Below are 23,342 nucleotides of genomic sequence, written 5' to 3'. Positions count from 1 at the left end.
GTGTAAAGACCCCACAGACCCTTTCCTTATCTCTAACAACAGGCCCTTCACCTCCCAGTCAACCCTCTGTGATCACAGATGACCAGTCAGATATAAAACCTCTAAAGGACCAGGAAGTCCTCGTTGTTTGAACAGGTCAGTGGCTGATGTGAAGCTTCTGGCCAATTAGTGATAATACACTGGAAACTGCATGCAGGAGCCCATTTCCATCAGCACCTGTAATTATATCAGGGCAGGCGGTAACGACTTCCCCTCTCCCAGAGGAAAATACAGCACGGGGCAGGTGGGGGATGATGTGCAGAGGAGAGGGAAAAACACAACGGATTGTTTAAAGGTTTCCAGTGCTTGTGCTGTTCCTCTAGCTAGGCCTACATCTTTAATAGGATCACTTTAATAGCATACAAACATGCTATTCTTGTTTGTGCATGTATGTGGTGATATTCATCACCTGCCTGAGAAAAATGAAAATAATCAAAACATTAAAAATCATAATTATACTTGACACATGATGTGTGTTGGGTGTTGTTGAGGTTAAGATTAAGTTTAGTCAAATGTTTTGGATTTCCAGATTTGCATTTGTGGTTTCATTATAGATGGAGGCTGCGAGGCTTGTTTTAAGTCACACCTTTCGCTGTCATCTATTTTGAAGTATGCAAAACAACATAAACAAGCCCTTACAATGACCTGAGCCACATAGTCTGTCTCTGTAAACATGAGCTGTGATTTTGTTCCCTCAGAGTTTAGGTTGAATTGTTCATTAGTGTTTGTTAAGAGTGTGTATCAAGCTTTGTAACACCACAGGGAAGGAATGTAAGTCTTTGTTTTGAAAACACCTCACCTTACGAAAATGTATGGTAATAACGCTCCTTTTATGTATCCGTAATAGTTAATTTCTTTTGTGTGAAGCGTATTTTTATAAAATGTTTGAGTCAGCTCGCAGCAGCACATCAGGTCAGCCATCTGCACAACCTCTGAGGAGTTCTGTTTCTTTGTAGGCATCTGGATGAGAGCAGTCGCTGACCCCATTTACACAAGCACAGGAACAGCCTTATTTTGCTGAGTAGAGATTATTAATGTAGTGTAAACCAGCAGAATCAGACTTTGAATGTTGCATCACAGCTGTGTTGATTTTAAAGTCCACTTGTTTTGCCCCATTAACTTTTTTTGGGGGGTAAGAGCTCTCTTTGAAGCCAAACTCCGGAGACAAAAACAAACATCATTTTTGCAAGTGTACATGACGGTCCAGCAGAGAGGTGCCTGCTGTTAACATAGAGCTGTGTGTTTGTGTGTTCAGGGCCAGGAGCATGACCGAGCAGCAGGAGCAGAACGAAGAAACAGGCCTGCTCCCTACACAGGACCTGGACCACTCCAAGGACGACGACACGCACGGACACTTCAGGCAAATCTCCCACACACACAAACACACACTGTGCAGCACTTGCTGTCTTTTTTCCCCCACACGCCATCTGTATCCTGTGCATGGTCATGGGTTGCAGCCACAGGAGATTTACTTTCACAGCACTTATTTTGTGCTTTTATTTCAGCTGTATTTGATGTCAAACAATGGTTTAATGCACACAAAGAGACCACAAACAGAGATTTACAAAGGATGTTTTTTCTTCCCCCCCTCCCCAAAAGAACCTGCAGGAAAAAAAATTGTGTGTTTAGAAAATGTAATAAGCTGTGGTTAAATATTCTTTGTGCAAGTATTCATATGCACAATGTCTGTGTATGTCTGCAGACAGAATGTGTGTGTGTTATATAAGAAGGATTCGAGGCAGGAGCAGTGTAATCCTGGGGAATCTGTTCCGGGATGGGATTTAGCACTGAAGGATGGTGTGTGTTAGAAGACTCAGTGAATGGAGGAACTTTATACACTTGTCAGTCTTGAACTTGCAATACTCAGTAAGCAGTGTGTGCAGGTTTTATCCCCTCCCAGCGCCTAACTCACATCAACACTCTGTTGCTGCATGAAATAGTTCAAGTGGCAAATATTTGTTTATATAAATATTCAAAGCAGCATTCATTCATCATAACAAGCTGACACGTACAGCACACAACTACCTCATCACTGGCTTATAAAGTTGTTTAGCTGACGTTTGAGCACAAAAAACATAATATACACACAGAAAAGAACATTACCATTATCTAATATTCAATCTACTTTTAGCTCTGTTTTGGTCCCCACCAACTTACATTCAGCATCTGGCTCTTTAAGTGTCTGATGCTCCACAATTGACGCACATTAATAGATACAGTCATGGAAAACAATATTAGCCCACCCTTTTTCTTCAATTTCTTGTTCATTCTAATGCCTGGAACAACTAAAGTTACATTTGTTTGGACAAATATAATGCTAACAACAAAAATAGCTCATAAGAGTTAAATTCTATTAATTTTAGAGCTGATATTTAGCCATTTTACATGGTTTTCTTGATAATAACCAAAATCATTGTCAAGATCATTGTCATTATCAGGCATTAAAATGAACAATAAATTGAAGAAAACAAGGGTGGTCTAATATTTTTTTCCATGACTGTATGCTTCAATATTAAAAACATATGTAATTCTGAAAAGGCCATTCCAAATAATGGCTACTTTAACTTTTGTTACTTTAAGTATATTTTGATGCCAACACTTTTGTATTTTTTTTTTTTTTTTTTTGTATTTTTATCGTTTGAAATGCAGGACTTTTACTTGTTACAGTTTATTTATACAGTGTGGTATAAGTACTTTTATGGTCTGAAGGTAAATGGTAATGGACTTGCACCTGCACTTATATAGCGCTTTTCTAGTCGCTTTGCGACCGCTCAGACACTCAGACTGTGCTCATTCACCGATTCACACACACATTCATACTGGTGGCAGAGGCTACCCTAAATAGTGCCACCTGCCACCATTGGGAATTCATTCACACACCAATGAACGCATGAACGCAGCATTGGGAGCAATTTGGGGTTCAGTATCTTGCTCAAGGATACTTCGACATGTAGGCTGCGACGGTCAGGGATCGAACCACCAACCCTTCGGTAACCCACTGTACCAACTGAGCCACAGCCGCCCTAGTAGCTCTTCCACCACTGCATATATGCATGCTCTATTAAAACATTTTAATTATGTGGTTAACAATTTGAAACTGAACTACTTGGTTAGGTTTAGGAAAAGATTTGGTTAGTAATTTAATTACATTACGTAACATTAACGTTGACTTTTGGTTTCACACGAGACACAAACAAACGATCTCCTGGGTGAAAGTCCGTGACCCGTCCATACATTCCCATCCTTCCTTCTATGTGGACTTTGTTACTCTTTACACAATGATGCCTCACTTTCTCCTTCACTCTTGTCATAATTGCTACGTCCACTAGAGGTCACCACAATAAACATTAATATGGATCATAATAAGTTGCTTTCACATGCAAACAACTTATACAACTGTTATTTAGGTGTGTGTTGTATCAGCTGACAAAGAGATGATAAAAGTATGAGTTAATTTTCACATCTATATGAACTCTAAAAGTCTTCTTTCATGCAATAACTCTGATCTACAAATCTGATACTTTGATTTTAAACTCAGGAGACTGAAAGTTCCTCTACTTATCTCCTTTTCTCGAGGATACTTTTGTAGTCTCACAATGAGTCACTTCTCTCAGTCCCAATTTCTTCTCCTCCAGTTAAATTATTGACTGGGAGTCCACTCCTACACTGGCCACCGATGGGAGGTGTTCGCTTTCTAATTTAGGATTCAATTTAGGATTCTTTGAGCTTGTAATTAGTTTCACTATTCAGCCTCGCAGCCAAGGGCACTGAGATAACGCTGACAAAGGCGCATGCGTGTACACACACACACTTGCACACACACAACAAAGCAACATTTTTGCTCTGCTCACAGGGGTATAAGCGGATACACAGGTTTAGTTTCGTTTTCAAACTACAGCCTCTGAAATGATGGTTGAGATCAATTTATATCACAGCTCATGTACAGGTACACAATATGATCCACCTTCACTGAGCCTCCTGGCACCTGGGAAACTTATTTTGCTGCCGATGCTGCTGTGTGAAAACATCACACGATCCTTCTTTAGTGATTTTTACATTTTTACTTTAGCTGGAAGATGCGATGGTTCCTCCTGGGCCTGCGAAGTTATTTCAAACCCTGTGAATAAAGTCCAAAATATACCTTAAGTAACATTTTGTTGAGGCTTGTATCTCTGACAACAGTCTGTCATTTTCCCACATGTCATCCCAGCGTGACCTTGTTTATACCCTTTGTAAGAGGGAAAAAAAAAAGCTTTACCTCGACACAGCTCTCCTACATAGCGCTGTGATGGGAATTGCTTTTGGCGGTTTTCTTCTTACACTCGCCTAGTGTCTAGATGTACCGGCAGTATTGATTAAGACCTGGATCTTGTGTAGAAGCTAGAGACAGATGGAGAGCCAGAGCGAGGACTGGAGAGCTGGTTGGTCCCCACAGAGCTGCCTGTGTTTTTAATAATCACTCTCTTCTCTCCACCTGGGAGAGCAGAGCCACTGTGGAGCCTATTTATAGGCGGCAACCAGCAGGCAGAAAGAGCAGTAGCACACATGCACTATTGTTCATAACATGGTCACAAGGTAATGGGATGTCTCTTCTTGGAGGAGGATTTTTAATGAGGGAAACGATGAATCAGCACATCTCGGACAGGCCACATGAAAAAATGTAACCTGGGAAAGGTTGAGGGTAGCTTTTGACACATCTAATCACCTGCCGCTATTTAGTTGGTTGTGGATTAATATAAGATATCATGTTTTTTTAATCATGTTAACTGCATTAAAATTATTAAGGAATTCTGACATTTATAGGTATGCATCCTATATATATTTTAGACAGTGATGGAAGAAGTACTCTGATCTTTTACTTTAGTAGAAGTAGTAATACTACACTGTAGAGATAATCTGCAATGTAAATGTAACTTAAATAAATATACTAAATTATCAGCTTCCAAAAGTACTCATTATGCAAAACGGCCCATTTCATTATATATGAAATTATATTTATTGATGCATTAATGTGATTTATTGCGTTAATGTTGCAGCTGGAAAAGGTGGTGAAAATATTTAAATGTATTTGTGTATTTTATGTGATTGTGAATTTCCCCCTTGGACTAAAAAAAATACTTATTGACATAATATAATTATGTATTGGTTATTTTGTGTTGTTTGCCTGAACCTACAAAGTAACTAAAGCTGTCAGATAATTGTAACGGAGTAAAATGTACAATAATTACCTCTGAGATGTAGTGAAGAAGTTCAAAGTATAAGAAAATAGAAATACTCAATCAAAGTACAAGTATCTCAAATTTGCACTTCAGTACATGTACTTATCTATTTTCCACCGCTGATTTTATACACTAGTTGGTGTAGTAGATATTTCACAATATGATGTTCTAGTGGAAAAAATAGAACATCATATTCAAAACCAAAGAGACTTTTTTGTCATTTTGTAGCTTTACGATGGGTGCATGGTGGATTTTCTTACTGCTGTTTTGAAGATAGTATGTGATGTAAAGTGACTGATTGTGTCCAGTAGATACAACCAGAGAGCAGGCAGTACTGCCACAGCTGTACTGCTCTGCTGTAAACAACAGTCTCTTACACAAGCACACACGCACACACACACGCAGCAGGCAGCTTTAGCATCTGTCAACCTCCTCTGCTCTCTGACACTTTAACCCTGCTTGGGTCTTTTTGCGGCCTGCCTTGTGGCTCTCATTCACTCTCTGATTCTCTGAATGAACGAGGAGATGATAGTAGAGCAACAATAGAGACACAAAAGGAATGAGCTAATGCTTAAAGAGTTATAGAGTCATGTTACACTCAGGCACAGTGAAACCACCATTATACTGCAGCACTGTGCACACACAGTGGATGGACACAGAAACAGCTGGACAATGTATTACAGTCCTATACACAAACATCTTTTGTGAGGCTTATAATCGTCACTGTTATGTAAACCAGCTGTATGTAGAGCATAATAACAATTAAATGTCCACATGCTAGCTTTTTCAGGAGCTTTCAACCATATCTCTCAGTGGATTTGCCTGATAAGAGACCGAACTGTCGTCTTGTTACATTCCCATTTGCTGGATTTGTTATCATGTGAGCTTAGTAGTAGTTGTCATCAAAATAATTTATTGTCCTTAAACCTTTGGTGAAAACACACAGGAAGACCTTAATGTTATATGTATTAAATTACAGAGCAACTGAGCTTGCACAACAACAGATTCATCACCATGAATACTGAGCAAATTAAATCATGTTATGCTGTTAACTGTACTGGACATGACTTCTTCATGACATCACAACATAAAAATGAAGCAGTGTGGAGCCCTGCCGTCAGCTTCCCTCTTAGGTACTGGCTTTAAAACGTCATGCCAGTTTTGTTTAATGATGACAGACCAAGTAAAACTGGAGATAAGGTCAAATATATTTACTATAAAAATGTAGAACAAGATGTTATTCTCAGTTTACGTCTTTTACCTCTCTATGTATGTTATTTGCTAACTTTGTTCACATTTGCAACATTTAAAATTCTTCACTAAACATGATTTTTGAAAATCTGATTTTATGTTGTTGGGTTTTTTTTGTGCTTCTTTTGGGTTCAAAATGTTGATCCAGTAAGTCAAAGTGGAAAAAATAATTATTAGGTCATATAGGTGAGGCTGTGGTGAAAAAAAATAGCATGGTAAACACTTAATTAAATGGTATATACTGGCAGAATGAAAAGGATTCAAAAACGGACAAAATGGCCCAAAACTCCAAAGGGCTACAAGCTACTACTGTAGGTGGAGATCATTTAGTCAAACCCTTGCATACATATCTTGTAATCTAATGTTTGCAGGTTGTAGTATTATGCCTTATGATGTGTGTGTGTGGGAACAAGGAACATGTTGCAGGAATTTCTTAAAATGTGTCACAAATGTCCACTTGGCCTCATGGATGACCTGATTAGATTTTGGTGGTCAAAAGTTAAGGTCACTGTGACCTCACATCCATCCCATTCTTGTGAAGACGATATCTCAGGAACGGGACAAACGTAGATGTAGACTGCAATTTGGCTGGTTGGCGAGCCGGTAAATCTAGCTTAAAGTCTCAGTCCCTTAAGTTAGAAAGTTCATCCTCTTTAATACGACACATTTGTACATAAGACTGTTATTTGTTATGATTGCAGGTCGTCTTTCAATAGTTTTCATTATGCAAAGTTTGGTTGACCCTGTTTATTTGAAATGTCATTAAAACCCCTTATCATTCTGCCCCCTTTAATTGAAAATTGGGGGTTGTGTTCAGTGGATTTTTAGGGGGAGATAGCAATTCAACAATAAATGCCACATAGAAGGAGTACATAATCTGAAAGCTGGGGACCTGGAGGTTAATTTGAGATGCAAATTTTACTGTTGTTAAGTTTTTAAACCTGTGTATAAGGGTTCAGAACATTAATGTTTGGCTTTCCGAAGTCCATTTCCATACTCAACTATGTCCCATGAGTTGATACCATTTAATACACACATTTGGCACTGAATTAGGCTTTTTTTAAATTCATGAATGGATGAAATTGGCCAAAACCCCTTCAGAATATTACATCAATACACCAAGAGGAACAACATAGAAAAATCAATTTTTCGAGATTTCTGTATTTTCAACTACTGGATGACGAGCACTTCTGTTCTCTAAACTGCTCAGAAATTACCTCGGAAAGCTTCCTTTCCTGACAATTGCAGTACTTACTCCCAATTTCATATGATACCAGTGTCTTCACTATAGCCTTAAAATTGAGCCCACTACAGCCTCGGTAAGAAAAAAGAACTGCAAAAAAAAAGAAAAGATCGCCATGGGGTTAACAAAATTAAACCTAAAAGAAATCGGAGAAAGGATAAAAGTAATTTTTAGATACAGTACAATGTGAGAAACTTTTGTTCCTTATTCTGATATTACTTAATATTGATATTTAATATAATTGTCATATTGTTTTTTTCTCAGGCTTTCTGTATATAATGATAATACATGAAGAAATGTCTCATGTCTTATTATTGTTCTCAATATATATTGATTTTATGATTGCATACATAGGCTACATTGGTCATTTTCCTGTACACTCAGACATAGAAACCGGCATTTCCCTGATCCACTTATCTTGGTGTCATCGTGACAGACACCTCGGTGGTGCAGAGTTTACCTCTCTCATCTCCACTTTGCTCCACCATGAAAGCAACAGTGACATGGAAAGAGGCAGCAGAGTCAGTGAGGGTTGTTTGGGGACAGAGGTCACGCTATCTCCTTACCCAGAGGAGAGTCACTCATCAGAGCAGGGACATGGACAGTCCTGCTGCTATTAAGGCAACAGTGAGGGTATTTTAACATAATGGCACCTTGCTGTATAAAGCGAAGGACACTGTTCAAGGAGAATACAAATGTGCTTCTTTGTTGGTATGATGCTATAATAAAGTCCCTGCTGAATCATAGGGCAGCCATGTTCAGAGACAGTTCGAGTGAAACGTTATTCTTGAGGAACAAGTGAGGACAGAAATATCACAATTTAAGCTTCATTTTGAAGTCGACAATAATACCTGTTTTTTATGATAAACGTGTAATTTTTCTTTGACCTTTTCGTGCAGTTTATAGAGTAAACTAACTCTATTACTGTGTGCTAATAGCTAGTAACAGGTAGTATTGGAAAAGGTTAGCCAGTTAACCATTAGCTAAGCCCCGCCCCCCTTAGTTACCGTCGCCACCTGTATGGAGTTAGATTTGTGCCAAAATGTTCAAACAACACTTTTTCAAATTCAAACAAAAAAATATTTATCAAAATATCAAATACAAAATTTAAACAAAGAAAATAAAGGCAATCCTGTGTCAAGCTCTCCGTTCTCGAAAAGGGCAGCACTATGCTCCTTACAATGTTGAAAGTGGCAGTACTGTTGCAAACAATGGGTTTTTGGTTTCAGACAAAGTTAAACAAAAGAAGCCTTCTTATTAGCTGGCGACTTTTGAGTTTGAAGGTTGAAATGATAACTGTAGTTGTTTTTTTTTTGTCTGCTGTAGATATCTAACATTAGCTAATTATGCTAATTTTGGCTAATGCTGGCTAATTAAGCTAATGTAACGTTACGCGTTATGAGTTAGCTGAAAGCGCTGTCACCTGCTGATATAAAAGTATTTGTAGCAAATTTATTTTTTATTCATATTCTTATTCATATTCTTGCTGACAGACTGGGGCTATGGGCTAAAGCTGCAATTTCCAGGCAAAAAATAGCATCAGTTGATGTAAAAGACATGTAAATGAAGAAATAGCATAGTTGTGCTGCAGAGTAGTATACATTTTAAGTTTTTACATTTTTTTTTTTTACAACAATTAAGAAGTATACTTACTTATACTTATCTTGCAATAAAAATCTTACTTTGATTAAAATACATAGCCAATTCCAACTAAATGTAATGGAAGTAAAGTATTCTTTTTGCAAAATGTCACTTTTCTGTTCCTCTGATCCACTGATGCGAATGTCAGCAGGATTTCAATGTCAGGGTAGATCTAATTTGTATAACTGTATACTGTTGAGTAATATATTTATAAAACATTCATCTCAAACGTAACAAATAGCTATAAGTAAAAAGTTCAGTAGGCCTACCCCAAAATTGTGCTTAAGTGCAATGGACTTAATTACAGTGCACCATTTATTATAAGTATGATAAGGACAGATGTATCTGACCATTATTTCTTTCTAGTATAGTAATCCAGGCTACTTACAAACTTGTTTGTATTTTCAAAGAGATTTGGGTATGAGGACTGACTAATATATTTGGTCAGTGTAACAGTCTTCCTGTGTCCTTCACATTATTCTCGTTTGACTCTGGAGGGTTGAAGGCATCAAGGCTCACTTTCCTCCCTGCATTTGATGCCTTTCTTTGTGAAAATAAATGGCTTCCACAGAGTGAGATAATCCATCACAGCAAACAAGAAGCTGCAGTTTGGTTTTGCCAGAGCCTCTGTTTTATCAGTATCTCCTTTAAGCAGGAGTGTTTTCATATCAGCACTGAGTTAACGTCGTGCTCTGCTCGCTGTCAATCACCTCACACTCACAGAAAGATACAGAAGAAGAAAAGGGAAGTCTGTCAGAGAATAATCCCTCAAAAACATCTGGCCTTTCAGAATTTATTGTTGCATACATGTCTTCTTCTTTAAAGCATCTTAACTGGGACAGCAGTACATTTCAATGACATTTTCCTTAAAGGACTGATTATACTGTATTTTATCTGCTGGGTGGCTCTGTCAGTATTAACGATAGATATGCGTATCATGCTGTGACATCTGCTGCACTGCTCTGACTACTCCTCCTGAGGCGAGCTTAATGCCAGTTACTATGTGTGTCTGGTGTGTTTGTATGTGTGTGTTTGTGTGCGCTCATGTATTCTGACTGTAAAGAGAACAACATGGATAATCTCTTGGCATGGTCACTATTTGTGTTCAAACAACTCAGTATTTATCTTTGATTATGTTGTTTTGTGACAGCCTTTGTCTCCCTGCAGTTATGCACGCACGGATGATTAACTTGACATGTGGAAGCTTTGACCCAGCTGGGATTTTCATGCAATGTACACATACACAGATATATACACTGTAGACACGCACACAAGCAACCATTTGTCATGCTGTCTTCAGGTCACATGAAGCCATTAATCTGCCTTCAAATGTGCTTTACATCTGTTATATTTTTTACATTGAAGTACTTGACAAGACTTGTAAATGCATATATATTTTGTGTACAGTTGAGTTATCATGATAGAGAGGTTAACATGTTTTCTATATAAATTCTAAGTGTATTTTTCCTTCCATCACAGGTTTCAGCTGATTGAAGACTTGTCCTATGAGGATGTGAAGAAATGTTACCGCGGCTCGGTGAGTCTCTCTTTTGATATAAAGCTATAGTAAAAGCGGCTTCCCCTGTTTCCCATTGAGGACCTTGTTTACTTTGTGATTCCTTGACTCAAAGGCATTTCTCTCACTTCTATAATGCAGTGTTGAAATATATTTGTCAGATCTGTGTCATGCAAATGGTTATAAAAGCTGACAAAAGGCTTCCACCAATATGACAAAAGCTATTTGCAATGTAATGCATTTTTCTTAAAACTTTTTTCTCAATTACTTTTATAATAACAATTTAGATATGATGATAAATGCTTAGAAAGTCTGGTTATTATTGGTTTGAGTACCTTGGAAGTGCATGTAATGTGCTAGAATTATGACAACAAACTAGCAAGATAGAAAAATAAACGTGCTGCAATCATAAATTTGTGAGAAATGACCAAAATGTTCCTGCATCCCCCCCATTAATATACGTTTTTCTCATGCTCAGTTATTATTAAAAGATGATGATCATGTGTTTATTGACAAGCTTAGCAGTGCCATAATCCTTCAATACGATCCCGTAGACTTGCTACAATCCTGGTCAGTGTCTTCCAGACATTTCTCAATTTCAGCCTTGATATGAGTCCCATACAGTAACAGCATCATCAATGAGTGGAAAAAATACAACCACCCCACAAACTAACCATCTAATAACATTTCACCCATGAATTTAGTCAGCAAATGATTATACAGTAACGGTTTACAGTGGCCCAGTGTTAATTGTTTTCAGTTCCCCAGTGTTGATTGAGCCCTGCATTACTCTAACATACTGTACGCGCCATATTTCTGAAGACAGGTGCTGCTCTAGCATGTGCTATTAATAGAAAGACAAAAACAGGAGCAGCAGCAGTTGAAGGAAAGATAGACGAGATACTGGACAGGACAAAAAATAGGGAAAAGATAGTCTGGTGGCACAGATATTTAGAGCTGGAGGTGAGTTTGAGCTGTGAGGGAGTTTGAGCTGTGAGGGAGGAATGAATGAGACCTCTTGTGTGTTCAGATGGGAGGAAAATGTATGATTTTCTCTGAAAAGTGAGGACTTTTAGGTGTCACAGACTGACACTACAGGCATAGGAAAGGAAAGGCAAAGGCAAGGAAAAAAGGGCAGCCTTCAAGTGAGAGTAGTGAGGAGTACCTGTGTGCGAAAGTGTGTGTTGTTTTTTTTTTCAGCTCAGAATGATGAAGGGCAGAGTGTGTGTATGTGTGTGAAGGAGGCAGAGCGAGAGGGAGGGTGTCAGCTGGGTGCTGCAAAGTGTAGAGTCACAGGAGGTTTATTTGAGACAGAGAAAGGGAGCCTTGTAGTTTCTGAGAGAGAGCTCAGTAGCTGTAAACTGAGGCGTTGCTGCTGTAACTCTGTAGTAGTGTATGTGTGTGTGTGTGTAGGTGTACACATTAGAGCCTGGTGTGTGTTTGTAGGTGCATGTAGACCAGAGGTAGACAGTCTTCCATCTCAGCCCCGTACTGACCGGCGACAGGGAAACAGTGTGTGTCTTGCAGCAGCTTGCTCCAGGCCTTGGATGTGCGCGAGTGTGTGTGTGTGTACGGTGCCAACGTGCTGAGCCTGGTGCAGAGCTCGCGTCCTTTGAGGGAGAGGGTGGTGTCTGCTACGAGCGGAGCCGGAGTGGCCGGTGGTGGTGCAGTGGCCGGTGGCGGTGGTGCTGTGCAGGCAGGCCGGTCCGCCAAGGAGATGCTCATGACTCTGCCCTGTCCCTCTGCACAGACTGTCAGCAAGTACAACTCGCAGTACCACAAACTGTTCCAGTGTGTGCCCAAGGATGAGATCCTCATGAAAGGTACTGTCCTTTTTACTGTCAGGAAAACTTTAAGGCTGTGTTTTGTACTGCAACATTGTTTTGATGAATCAACTTGTTAACATTCTCAGACATGTCATGCTTCAGCTTCTCTACCAGTTGCATATTATGCATATTTACTTGTCTGTGAAAAGGTTTTTTAGGTATTAATTTGAATGATTATAATATAAAATCCTTATTTATTTATTTATTTATCGATTCATTAATTTATTTTACAAAAGACTAGACTATTACAAAAGAATAGTTTATGTTTACCATTTTCATTTTTTTCATCTAAAATAGTACATCGATCACATTCTAATCAAACAAATTCTAATTTAAATGCTGCAATCAGAATATGTCTAATATATTTCTAATACATTTGTCTTGTGTTGTACTTTAACATAACTCAGACTATAGAAGTATGAAAAATAGGCTATGATATACCAATGAAAATACAAACTGTCCAAACGGTCCAAACTGTTCTGTTTTATCATACACCCAGACTAAATTCTACAATTCTACAGTGTCCTTTAGCAGATGCTTTTATCCAAATCGACTTACAAAAGAGAGTTAATACAACACAAGCAAGGATGAAGTCAAGAAACATAGCAAGAGTAAGTGCCGTGGGTCAAGTTTGAGTCCATTAGGACGCAAGTGCTTTTAGGTTGCGCGAGCGAAGGTGTTTGTTCTCTTTTTAAGAGCCGGCAGAAAAACCCGCCCCTTCACGTTACTCAAGCGTGTAAGCCAATCGATGACTGGCAAGCGCGTCATCACTTCCTTGCTAACACAATATCTACAATTTGCCCTTACGGCATGACACCTACTCAGACACGAACGAATATACCACAAAACCTTACTGACCTGTCTCTGTCTCTAACATACCACACAGTGCTTGTTCTCTCTAAAGTAATATAATGGTGGAATCAATGAAAACATACAAGGTTGTGCATGAAAATGTCTAATTTTCAGCATCTGTACAAAATACAAGAAGATATCAGCAGCTTGAATGTGCTGGTTCTGTATTTTCAACAAAAACATATGTGTTTACATACCAAAAGCCTGTATAACAAAAGTAAAAATTGCACTGTATAGTCATTATTATTTCACAGATAGGTGACAAGTTAAATCAAAAATAAAAATAAATTAATGTATGGAAAAGCATAAAGATGCAGACACTCCTAAAGAAAGTCATAAAATATGAATTTCAAGTCCTAAACAATTCATAATGTGCTCTTCAACAAAGGTAATGCCCTTTCAACAACAGGATGATAATATAATTAGGGCTGTCAATCGATTAAAATATTTAGGGTCATACATAGAACAGGGTTTAAAAGAATTTGCGTTAACACGCTATTATCGATTTAAGTTTGACAGCCCTAAATATAATACATTTACTGAAATCATGAATGCTTTTTTCATGCTAAGACCATTACGTAGTTTTGTCTGTAAACAAAATTATCTTTGGTATCATTTTTTCCAACTAGTACTCACATTAGTTCTTCATGGGTTTCTTTTGCAACTTTTTTTTTTTTTTGAAATATTTTTTCAACATGTAATGTGTACAAATATAAACATATTATACCAACAGTATAGAGACATAACAAAGCCCCCCAATCTAACAACAACAACAACAACAACAACAAAAAAGGACGTTTTCTTTTGCAACTTGATCAAGAGTCGAGCTGCAAGTCTTTTTTGATTTTGTCAAGGTAAATGTTTAGCCATCACATTTGTGTCGTCTAACTCAAGTGTATAGCTCTGCTGCCACCATCACTGTAAAATTTGGTAAACTGATGGTTATCCCTCTAGTAAAGTTCCAGAGATTTGGATAATCAGTGCCAAGGTGTATTAAAGCTGTTTTGGTGACACATGGTAGCCTTATTGACACAATTTATGTTGGTTTTTGCTTTTAATTTATTACCCACCCGAAGCTGTCTTGGCACTCTGTCTGGCTTCAGCTATGCCTTCTGGTCAATATCAGAAACACATTAACCAGTGAACAGTATACGAACACTTTGCAAAGTACAACCTGGAAACAAAACAAAACTAATGATATGAAACTTGAAGAGATTGATGATTATCAAAATGCCACTGACATAGCAGGAGGGTTTCCAAATAAAAACCTGTTTCTGTCTCTTCTGTTCTCAGTGTACTCATGTGCTCTTCTCAGAGACATCCTTCTACAAGGCCGGCTCTACATTTCCAGAAACTGGCTGTGTTTCTATGCCAACCTCTTCGGCAAGGACATTAAGGTACGAAAGACTGACAGACAGCTTAATAAACTCAAACTGACTGACAAACATGAACCCAGTGTCTCCCTGTCACAATCTGACAAGCTGATTGGACAAGCTGACAAATGATTTGACTGAAAGTCATTCAGGATTACGGGCTGACTTTCACTGTCAGAGTCTTAATTCTCGCACATGGAAAATGTCTCTCTCTTTTTGTCCGTGCTGTGAAATTATGTACCAAGAGCAGGTAGACTACTGAACCTTTAACCTAAACCCGTTATGTGATTTTCTCTTTGATGTTGTGCATTGTTCCTTTTCCTTCATTTCCTTGAAACCAAACCTCTCCTGACATCTGAGTGACAATAAGCTACTTATTCAGACTGCATTCCTTACATTCTGACTGAAATAAGACACGTTTCATGTCCACTTGGGATTTTTTCCAGGGGCCTTTCCCTGAGTGTATTTCACTGTCTGCCTTCCTTGCTACCATTTGCTGAAATCACACTGGTGTGTTTGTGTATTACCTATAATTTTCTCATCATCTTGCTTTTAAGTTTGACTGCTCAAATCTGAGTCACTCCTTATAATCTTTATTTTCCATCTTGTGAAGGTGGCTATCCCTGTCGTCTCTGTGAGGCTGGTGAAGAAGCACAAAACAGCAGGCCTTGTGCCAAATGGCTTGGCTATCACCACAGACACCGGCCAGAAGGTGAACACTTCCGTCACAGTCGCTGTGAATTAAAATACTTACGCTGATTAGCGCAGCATGGCTGGTTTTTCCAGGAGAGGTGTGATGGAAAAAACAACACCATGCTATAGATAGAAGCAGAGTGTAGTCCCTGCCTGGTAGCGCCAGAGATTGAAGGTTTTTTTCCCCACCGTTACAGAAATGTTCAGAAGGGCTTTTTAACTTTCTGTCACATCAGCCTGTCATCAAGTGGTGTTTTCAAAGACATAATGTACTTTTCAGCTTCTGTTCAGGCCCCAACAGACCATGAATAATGATAGCCTGTGCAGCTAACTTTAGCACATGGTGACTAGGTTTGTGCCTTTAAGTAGCTGTCAGTATTGTAAAATCCCTGCAAATGCATGCAACTCTATGGAGTTGGTGTGGGGTACTGCTGCCATTCCAGAAAAAGAAAAGACTGATCCCTATGTTGTTATAACATGAACAGTTCATTGTTAATACAAGATGTTTCTTATGATTATAAATAGATAGTTTTATGTTATAGAAAAATATCAAAAACTTATCACATTACAGCACAAAACTTTTCTTATTATAATAATATACTGTTTATCTTGCTGTAACATAAAACCTTTCATGTCATTACATGATTACCGTACTTATACTGTTTAAATGTGCAATCTTTCATGTTATAATGTGATAACTAAGTATAACTATATTGTTAAAACATAAATCTCATGTTTTTATGAGTTAGCGGTGTGTGGAGAACAAATAGTAATCCCATCTCCGCCTCAGGCAAACTTATCTCAATATTAAAATTTATTGTGTTGAAAGAATATAGTTTATCATGTTATAATATTAAATGTAAGTTATAACAATACATAATTACTTTTTAATGTGAATTGTTACACATTCTTACAAGATAAATTGTTAAAACTTGAAAAGTTTCATATTATACCAAAAGTTTATATGTTGTACGTACATGAAAATATCTTGTTATAATGTGAAAAACATTTTGTTATAACAACAAAACCTTAAGTTTTAATGTGATGTCCATTTTTCTTTTTTTTCACGTGGCAACAATATGCTGTTATAATGTTAGCTCAGTAGGTTATTTTGCAATTATGTTGCAATGCACCCTCCACAGGAGAGTAAAGACAAAGAACATTAAATCATAATGCAAGATTGATAATTTGAAGACACAATGAGTTCACAAATAAGTATTTATGTATGTGATTTATCAAACAGAGTTTGCAGCCATACTCACATGTATGACTGCAAACTCTGTATGATACTCACAATTTCTATGCTAGTCAGGAAAGTTTGTCAAGTCATTTTGGCTTTCTCCATATGGGGCCTGTCTTCACCTTCAAATGGCCAGAATGCTCCCCTCTATTTAAAGTCACATGTAAACACAGCCAGTCAAAGCACAACCCAGCAGTGTGGAAAAAAATATATATATTTCCATTTGTTCAAAACAATCGGTCAGTGTGTGGCTGATAATGATCAACTAGATGCCCTCAGAAATAAAACTATATTAATACATTCCAACCAAAACTGCTGGGAGTCTGATTAGCTGGCAAACACAGCTGAACTGAACTCTCACTTGACTTCAAATAGCACTTTCCTCATAATTCAGCCTACGATGAAAACAGCAAAGTAAAAAATATACAATAAATACAGTTTTGCAAGAATTAAAGTAACAAAAATAAACAATAAAATGTTTAAAACAATTAAAGGTCAGAATAAATGAACAAAAGGTAGAAAAACAAATATGAAAACCAATGATTAACACTTGAAAACTAAGGCAACAAATGAAAAGAACACAAAACAAAACAAGAAAATGATATGTCTAAAAGATATACCTAAAGGTTTCTTTTTAAAATGTGGAAAGAGGTGGAGTCCCTCTACTCCTCAAGCAGACTTTTTCAGAGAGTAGGGCCACAGTGGCTAAATGCTAACTCCCAGTGTGTTTTTCCTGAAATCCTTGGGATGACTAGGAGGTCAGCTGCAGAGGATCTTAGAGACCTGCTTGGTATTTATCCAAAGAGCACGTCTGAGAGATAGCACGGTGCCTGGCCATTCAGTAACAGCAGTTCAGATTAAAGCAACAACCTTTCTCAAAGAGTATATATTGCATGGATGGTATGTGTCATACTATACAAGGGCAAATATGCTTTACCACATATGTCTGCATGATTGTGTAATATGACTTACATAACCATGCATACATTCATGGCTCTGTACAGGACGACTGTACCGCTAAAGAGGACTGAGTTTGGTTCCTGTGTTTATGAGGTAAAAAGTTCACCGCTGGTGTCTGTAACAACAAATTCAGGCTTATTAGTAATGTTTCAGCTCAATCACTAACATGACAGGAGAGATACAACAGGACAGAAACTACTGACAAAGTGCGAACACAATAACACAGTGTTTAAAATCTTCAGGAATAAATTCAAAATGTACTTTTTAGATAGCAGTAACATTTATCCAGGTCAGAGGAATATTTGGGTAAGCTATCACTGACCTGTCATTCATTTTTTTCCATTAAAGAATAAACCGGAACACAAATGTGATTAGAAAAATATTCCCTTTGTGTCCCAGATTATGAATCCTGAAGTGTTATTTTCAGGAGATGATTACTTTTTCCCAGTAATGTTAATGCTTAATGACATGCTTTTTATGTCTGCAAATACAAATAATCACACCTCTCTACATGTCTGAACGCATGTACTAACATTAGCAGACAGTAATAATAATGAAAGTTTGATACTTTGCAGCTTATATTTCAAATATAGTATCCAGTGTTCAGTTGTACACGTCTATGATATTTGCAAAGGCAGGCTGAGACATGAAATAGAAAATCGTCTCCATCTATTTCTTTATTCAGTTTCCCCCACAGGGCTCGTCAAACTTTAATATCATCTCTCATCTAACCTAATTTTGGTGATAAATGAAAAGATGAGTATATATAGTAGCTCATCCAATAAAACCCAGCTGTATGAGTATGCATTTGAGAGAATTAAACTGTGTAAATGAGCTCAACTTTTAAACTATAAACATGTTTATGTGTATGTATAAATTCAGAATAGTTTCAAGGGACTTTTTTTATTTTTCAACAGAATATCAGCAGGATTTTACATCACTGCCTCTCATTTTTATTTCCTCAGTATGTATTTGTATCTCTTCTATCAAGAGACAGTGTATATGACGTCCTCCGCAGGATCTGCACACACCTACAGGTCAGGAGACACACACACACACACACAAACACACACACTTCATTTTCATTGAGTCTTGTGTGGTGATTGCTTCACTTTCCTTTTCTCTCTCCAGGTCAATGGGAAGAGTCTGAGCTTGAAGCAGTTCATGGAGGAGCCGACCTTATCGCTGGTCAGTGACAACATCTCTTTCATAAAATTGCAAATATTAAAGTGGTTAACTTCAACATCTGGTAATCCAGAGATATTAAGATGGCTTGAATAGTGATGTTTCATGTTGGTCTAAAAGCTTCTGATAACTTTCCTTTACAACCTACCCCTGACCTGAAGGCTGACTTACCTTACCTCAGGTTACCTCACAGACACTATCAATAGATCATTCTGTAGCAGCTGCAGTCTTGCAGTGAATTATCCCCCGAGTGGGCAAAGATGCTATCAAAGCACACTGTGAAGTCACCTTGTGTGTGTGTGTGTGTGTGTGTGTGTGTGTGTGTGTGTGTGTGTATGTGTGTGCGTGTGCACTTTCAGGCCACTGTGTGACAGAACAGCTTTTGTATTAAGGAATAATTAAGTTATGTTAACATGCTCGTCCTTGATCATGCTCTAGTCTAGACTGAAAGTATCCAGAGAAAAAAGAGTGTTTGTTTCTGTTGCCAGAATATTTTATTAAAGGTTCTGCAGAGCTTTGCTACTCTCAAACACAGAAAATGTTAAGACACCTGATTTATATTCACAGTTTGTAATCATATTAAATCATAGATGCATAAATAATACTATCTAACTAACTATCAAGAAAATGATAGCAAGATGAATCATATGTGTTCATCTAGCTGGTTTGATAGATCTTCAAAGTTTTAAAATGGTTATTAAAGCTGGTTTTCTAGAAAAGGCAAAGAAAGTTGACCACATAGTCAGCCCAAAATGTATTTATTAACAACTTAATAACTTTTATAACCACATTTATTCATGGATCAGCTTTGATAGTTGCCTTGTTAGCGTAGATGATTTGTTTTCCCTCTCAGGTTTAGTTGTGTGCTGTAGCTGAGATGTTCGGACTCCTTTAGTTGAGGTCATTCTCTGTTGCAGTGTTTTTGACAATACATTCACTTTTTTTCCCTGTGCCACAGGACGAGTTCCCGGTTCCAGACGAGTTCCCAGTGGTTGACGAGTTCCCATCAGTGTTAAAGTGGAGAAGGAAACCGTCTGTGGTGTCTGTGTCGTCCTCCCTCCCTGACCTCCTGGGGAACTCCACTGGCAGCCTGAGCGCCGCAGACACGCCCTTCAAATCTGAACAGCCGCTGGAAGGTGATAAAATTATCCATTGCGGTGTCATTATTATGTCATTATAGTTGCTGAAAGTCGTTGGCACGGCTTATGAGTGTCTATTATGAGAAATATCTACATCACTGGTTACTTCCCTCTTTGGACAGTGGAATAAATCAATCTGCACCTCAAAAGTGCTTCAAATTCAAGAGGAGTTCTGAATCTGCTTTTTGCTCGTGGTTAACACTGTTGTGAAATTTGTGGCATTGTGACAGTACAACTGCAGATGTCATGACAGAAATCTAACATTGTGTGATAAGAAATCCTCACTGTGAGTGAAATCAGTTGTTGAAACTTTCAGTTTGGATATTAACGCCCTGCAGGGCTTTAATTAATAGCCAATTTGAAGAAAAATCAGGCTGTCTGTGGGTATTTTAGTTGTTCCACCATCCACCAAAATGAAATGTTTATTTTGAGAGTAAAATCACCCACTGTCTCAATACACTTTGAAAAAGAAGAAAGAAGACTACTACCAAAGATAATGACAATGTTATAGACATACATTTCTATTTCTTATTTACAGTAATGACTGAAAAAAGGGAACAAATCCATAACAAGATAGAAATTATACAGTTCAACCTTAGACATAAATAATTAGATTATCTCAATATTATTTTTCCACATCCGTGGAACATAATAGTAAAGTGCTTTGCCAGCAATAGTATAGTAATAATCTGAAGAATAATGAGAGTGTGCATGGGGGATTAAGGTGTCCTTCCAAGTAATGATGTGTGAATTTATGAAATGTTTTACAGTTTATAAGTCACAGTTTGTAAGAAGAAAGTCAATTAACAGAGAATAAAATAGGTGTCACACTTTCAAAATGTCACGTCCATTAAAGAATAGAACAGTGTGGATGTTTGTTTGAGTCAAGGTATATTAATACTGTGAGAAATGGATGTCGAGTTAAGTTGTTCAGTCTGCATGCAGATGTTTGTGTGTTTTTAAGTTTTTATTCTGTCTGTGTGCGAGAGATCGGAAGAAAGAGAGTAATTGCTTTTGGATGGCAACATCTCTCTTATGCAACGCCACATTAAGCTCCAAATGGAGATTAAATCATGTGGGGGTTTGTATTAAAAAGCTTTGGGCGGGTGCAGATCAACTAGAGATTATCACAAACAATGTCTGCTGTCAGAGTTGTCTGAGGACAGTTTAACAGCTGTATGCTAACAACATTTCTACTAACCTATATTAATGTTGTTCTCTATTATATGAAATTTGATCAGCGTGAGCTTTTGTGTACATTATCATTACAGCTCACATGTGGAGTAGAAAGCTTGGAAATAATGTAAATAAAAGACATATGCCTACTAGATAGCATAACACCTGTATTATAGCCGCTTTACGTCATGGAAAAGAAGCAATGCCAAGACAAGCCCTATCTCGCGATTTTCCCATTCTGGAACATATTTTTCTGATTATTCCGACATCACCTGAGTGCAGCACGAATGCTCTATATTGCAATCTTGAAAATAATAAATGTATAATAATTTGATCTGCCCGTGTTTCCTTGGTTTAAGTTTAATGAAAATCAGGCCTGTGGTTTTTCCATGATCCTGCTGACAAACGAACAAACAAACCAAGTCTCAATAAAGTGGCGGTTTGTTGTAACGAGTAGTTTTTTGAGTTGCTGTTGCCTTTCTATCATCTCGAACCAGTCTGGCCATTCCCCTCTGACCTCTGGCATCAACAGAACTGCCACTCACTGGATATTTTCTCTTTTCAGGATCATTCTCTGTAAACCCTAGAGATGGTTGTTAGATCAGCAGTTTGTGAAATACTCGGACCAGCCAAAAACCAACAACCATGCCGCGTTCAAAGTCCCTTAAATCACTTTTCTTCACCATTTCTACATGCCAAAATTCATTGAGTCGATGCGCTGTTAAACATTCTTCAAACTCTTGACTATGGTTAAATTCTGCCTTCTGCCAAGAGCAAGGTTTTAATATTAGAGAGACAGGCCAAAATGTTTGTTTTATTATTCATTTGTGAAAGGCTTTGTGACATAGCAAAGCCGACTGTTTTTATTTTATGGAAGCAGACTCCAGTACATTAATCAAGAAAGTATTAACAAACAAATTAATAAATCCAGAAGGAAAAAACAAGCAAAAAGAAAGACAACAACAGACCCTACTTATATCTTAAGTCCTACTACAGGATCACATAGTCGCAAAGGAGACTTATCTGTATTTAGATCTATCTTCTATTTTAATGTAAGTCCAGAACCGTCTCCAGGGCGCTACCCCTCCCTCAGCAGCCCACACTGTTAACTTTATATAATTTAATTGACATTACATTAACCAATTGAACAAAAAAAAGGTTGAGTCCACATTGTGATTCATTTTCAATCTCCAAAGTGCATATTGTCAAACAATTACACTAACAGGTGAGCCATCACTATAAAAAGTAAAACATGTTGTACAGTCGAGCCAAGTACTGTTGGTTTTATGTCAGTGTGTGTGTGTGTTACAGAGCGAGCTCTGCAAACAGACAGAGGTCTTTTATCAGAGCCACTGGCAGAGCTGGGCCAGATGGAGTACCAGCTGCTCAAGTTCTTCACCCTGCTGTGAGTATACAGAGGGACACACAGACACCAACAACACCACCTTCACCTCCTCCAACAGCTGACTCACAGCTCCACACACACTGTGAGCATTAACATGGAGATATAAATAGTGGGCGATTCTCTCAGTCACACTGAACACACAGGATCAGAGCTGTTAAAACACTTACTAACACAGTATTTTTTCACAGAGAACTGTCCTCCTCTGAGACCTAATTATAAAGATCCATTGCTACGCATCAAATAATAAGTCTTAGTGAGTATCATGCTCTCCTTTCTCCACCTGCCCTCGATTGTAGCAGGATGACACAGGGGACCGTCCTTCACCCAGAGGGCATGAAACCTGTGAAACCTCTGCTTATGTGTCCTTGAGAGAGCAATTAATTTCTATCTGCTCCTGAAGGTTTATCACATTGCTGATGGTGACCGCTGACCCCCTAGTTGAGATACATTTATAAATGGTATTGTCTACTGTTTTGTGTGTTTTGTGCGCCCCGATCACTGAACACCAAAACTAACAGTCACAGGGACCATTTTCCCCCCAGGCTGTTACCCTGATAAACAGTGATCCAAAAGTTTGCTCACCA

General features: G+C 38.0%; 1 protein-coding gene across 2 annotated transcripts in view; it reads left to right on the top strand.

Annotated features, from left to right (window-relative positions):
- gramd2aa (GRAM domain containing 2Aa) overlaps positions 1–23,342 on the top strand; it is a 35,047-nt gene that overhangs the window by 8,090 nt on the left and 3,615 nt on the right. For both annotated transcript variants that reach the window (XM_059357622.1, XM_059357631.1), the window contains exons 2-10: positions 1,295–1,399; positions 10,873–10,930; positions 12,660–12,732; positions 14,881–14,984; positions 15,574–15,672; positions 18,819–18,890; positions 18,985–19,041; positions 19,997–20,174; positions 22,665–22,758. In XM_059357622.1, the coding sequence (XP_059213605.1) occupies positions 1,305–1,399; positions 10,873–10,930; positions 12,660–12,732; positions 14,881–14,984; positions 15,574–15,672; positions 18,819–18,890; positions 18,985–19,041; positions 19,997–20,174; positions 22,665–22,758 (830 nt within the window). In that variant the 5' untranslated portion in view covers positions 1,295–1,304. The remainder of the gene's footprint in view (positions 1–1,294; positions 1,400–10,872; positions 10,931–12,659; positions 12,733–14,880; positions 14,985–15,573; positions 15,673–18,818; positions 18,891–18,984; positions 19,042–19,996; positions 20,175–22,664; positions 22,759–23,342) is intronic.

The sequence above is a fragment of the Centropristis striata genome, chromosome 2, assembly GCF_030273125.1.
Source record: "Centropristis striata isolate RG_2023a ecotype Rhode Island chromosome 2, C.striata_1.0, whole genome shotgun sequence".
NCBI classification, from domain to species: Eukaryota; Metazoa; Chordata; class Actinopteri; order Perciformes; family Serranidae; genus Centropristis; species Centropristis striata.
This window is presented reverse-complemented; position numbering and strand designations above follow the sequence as displayed.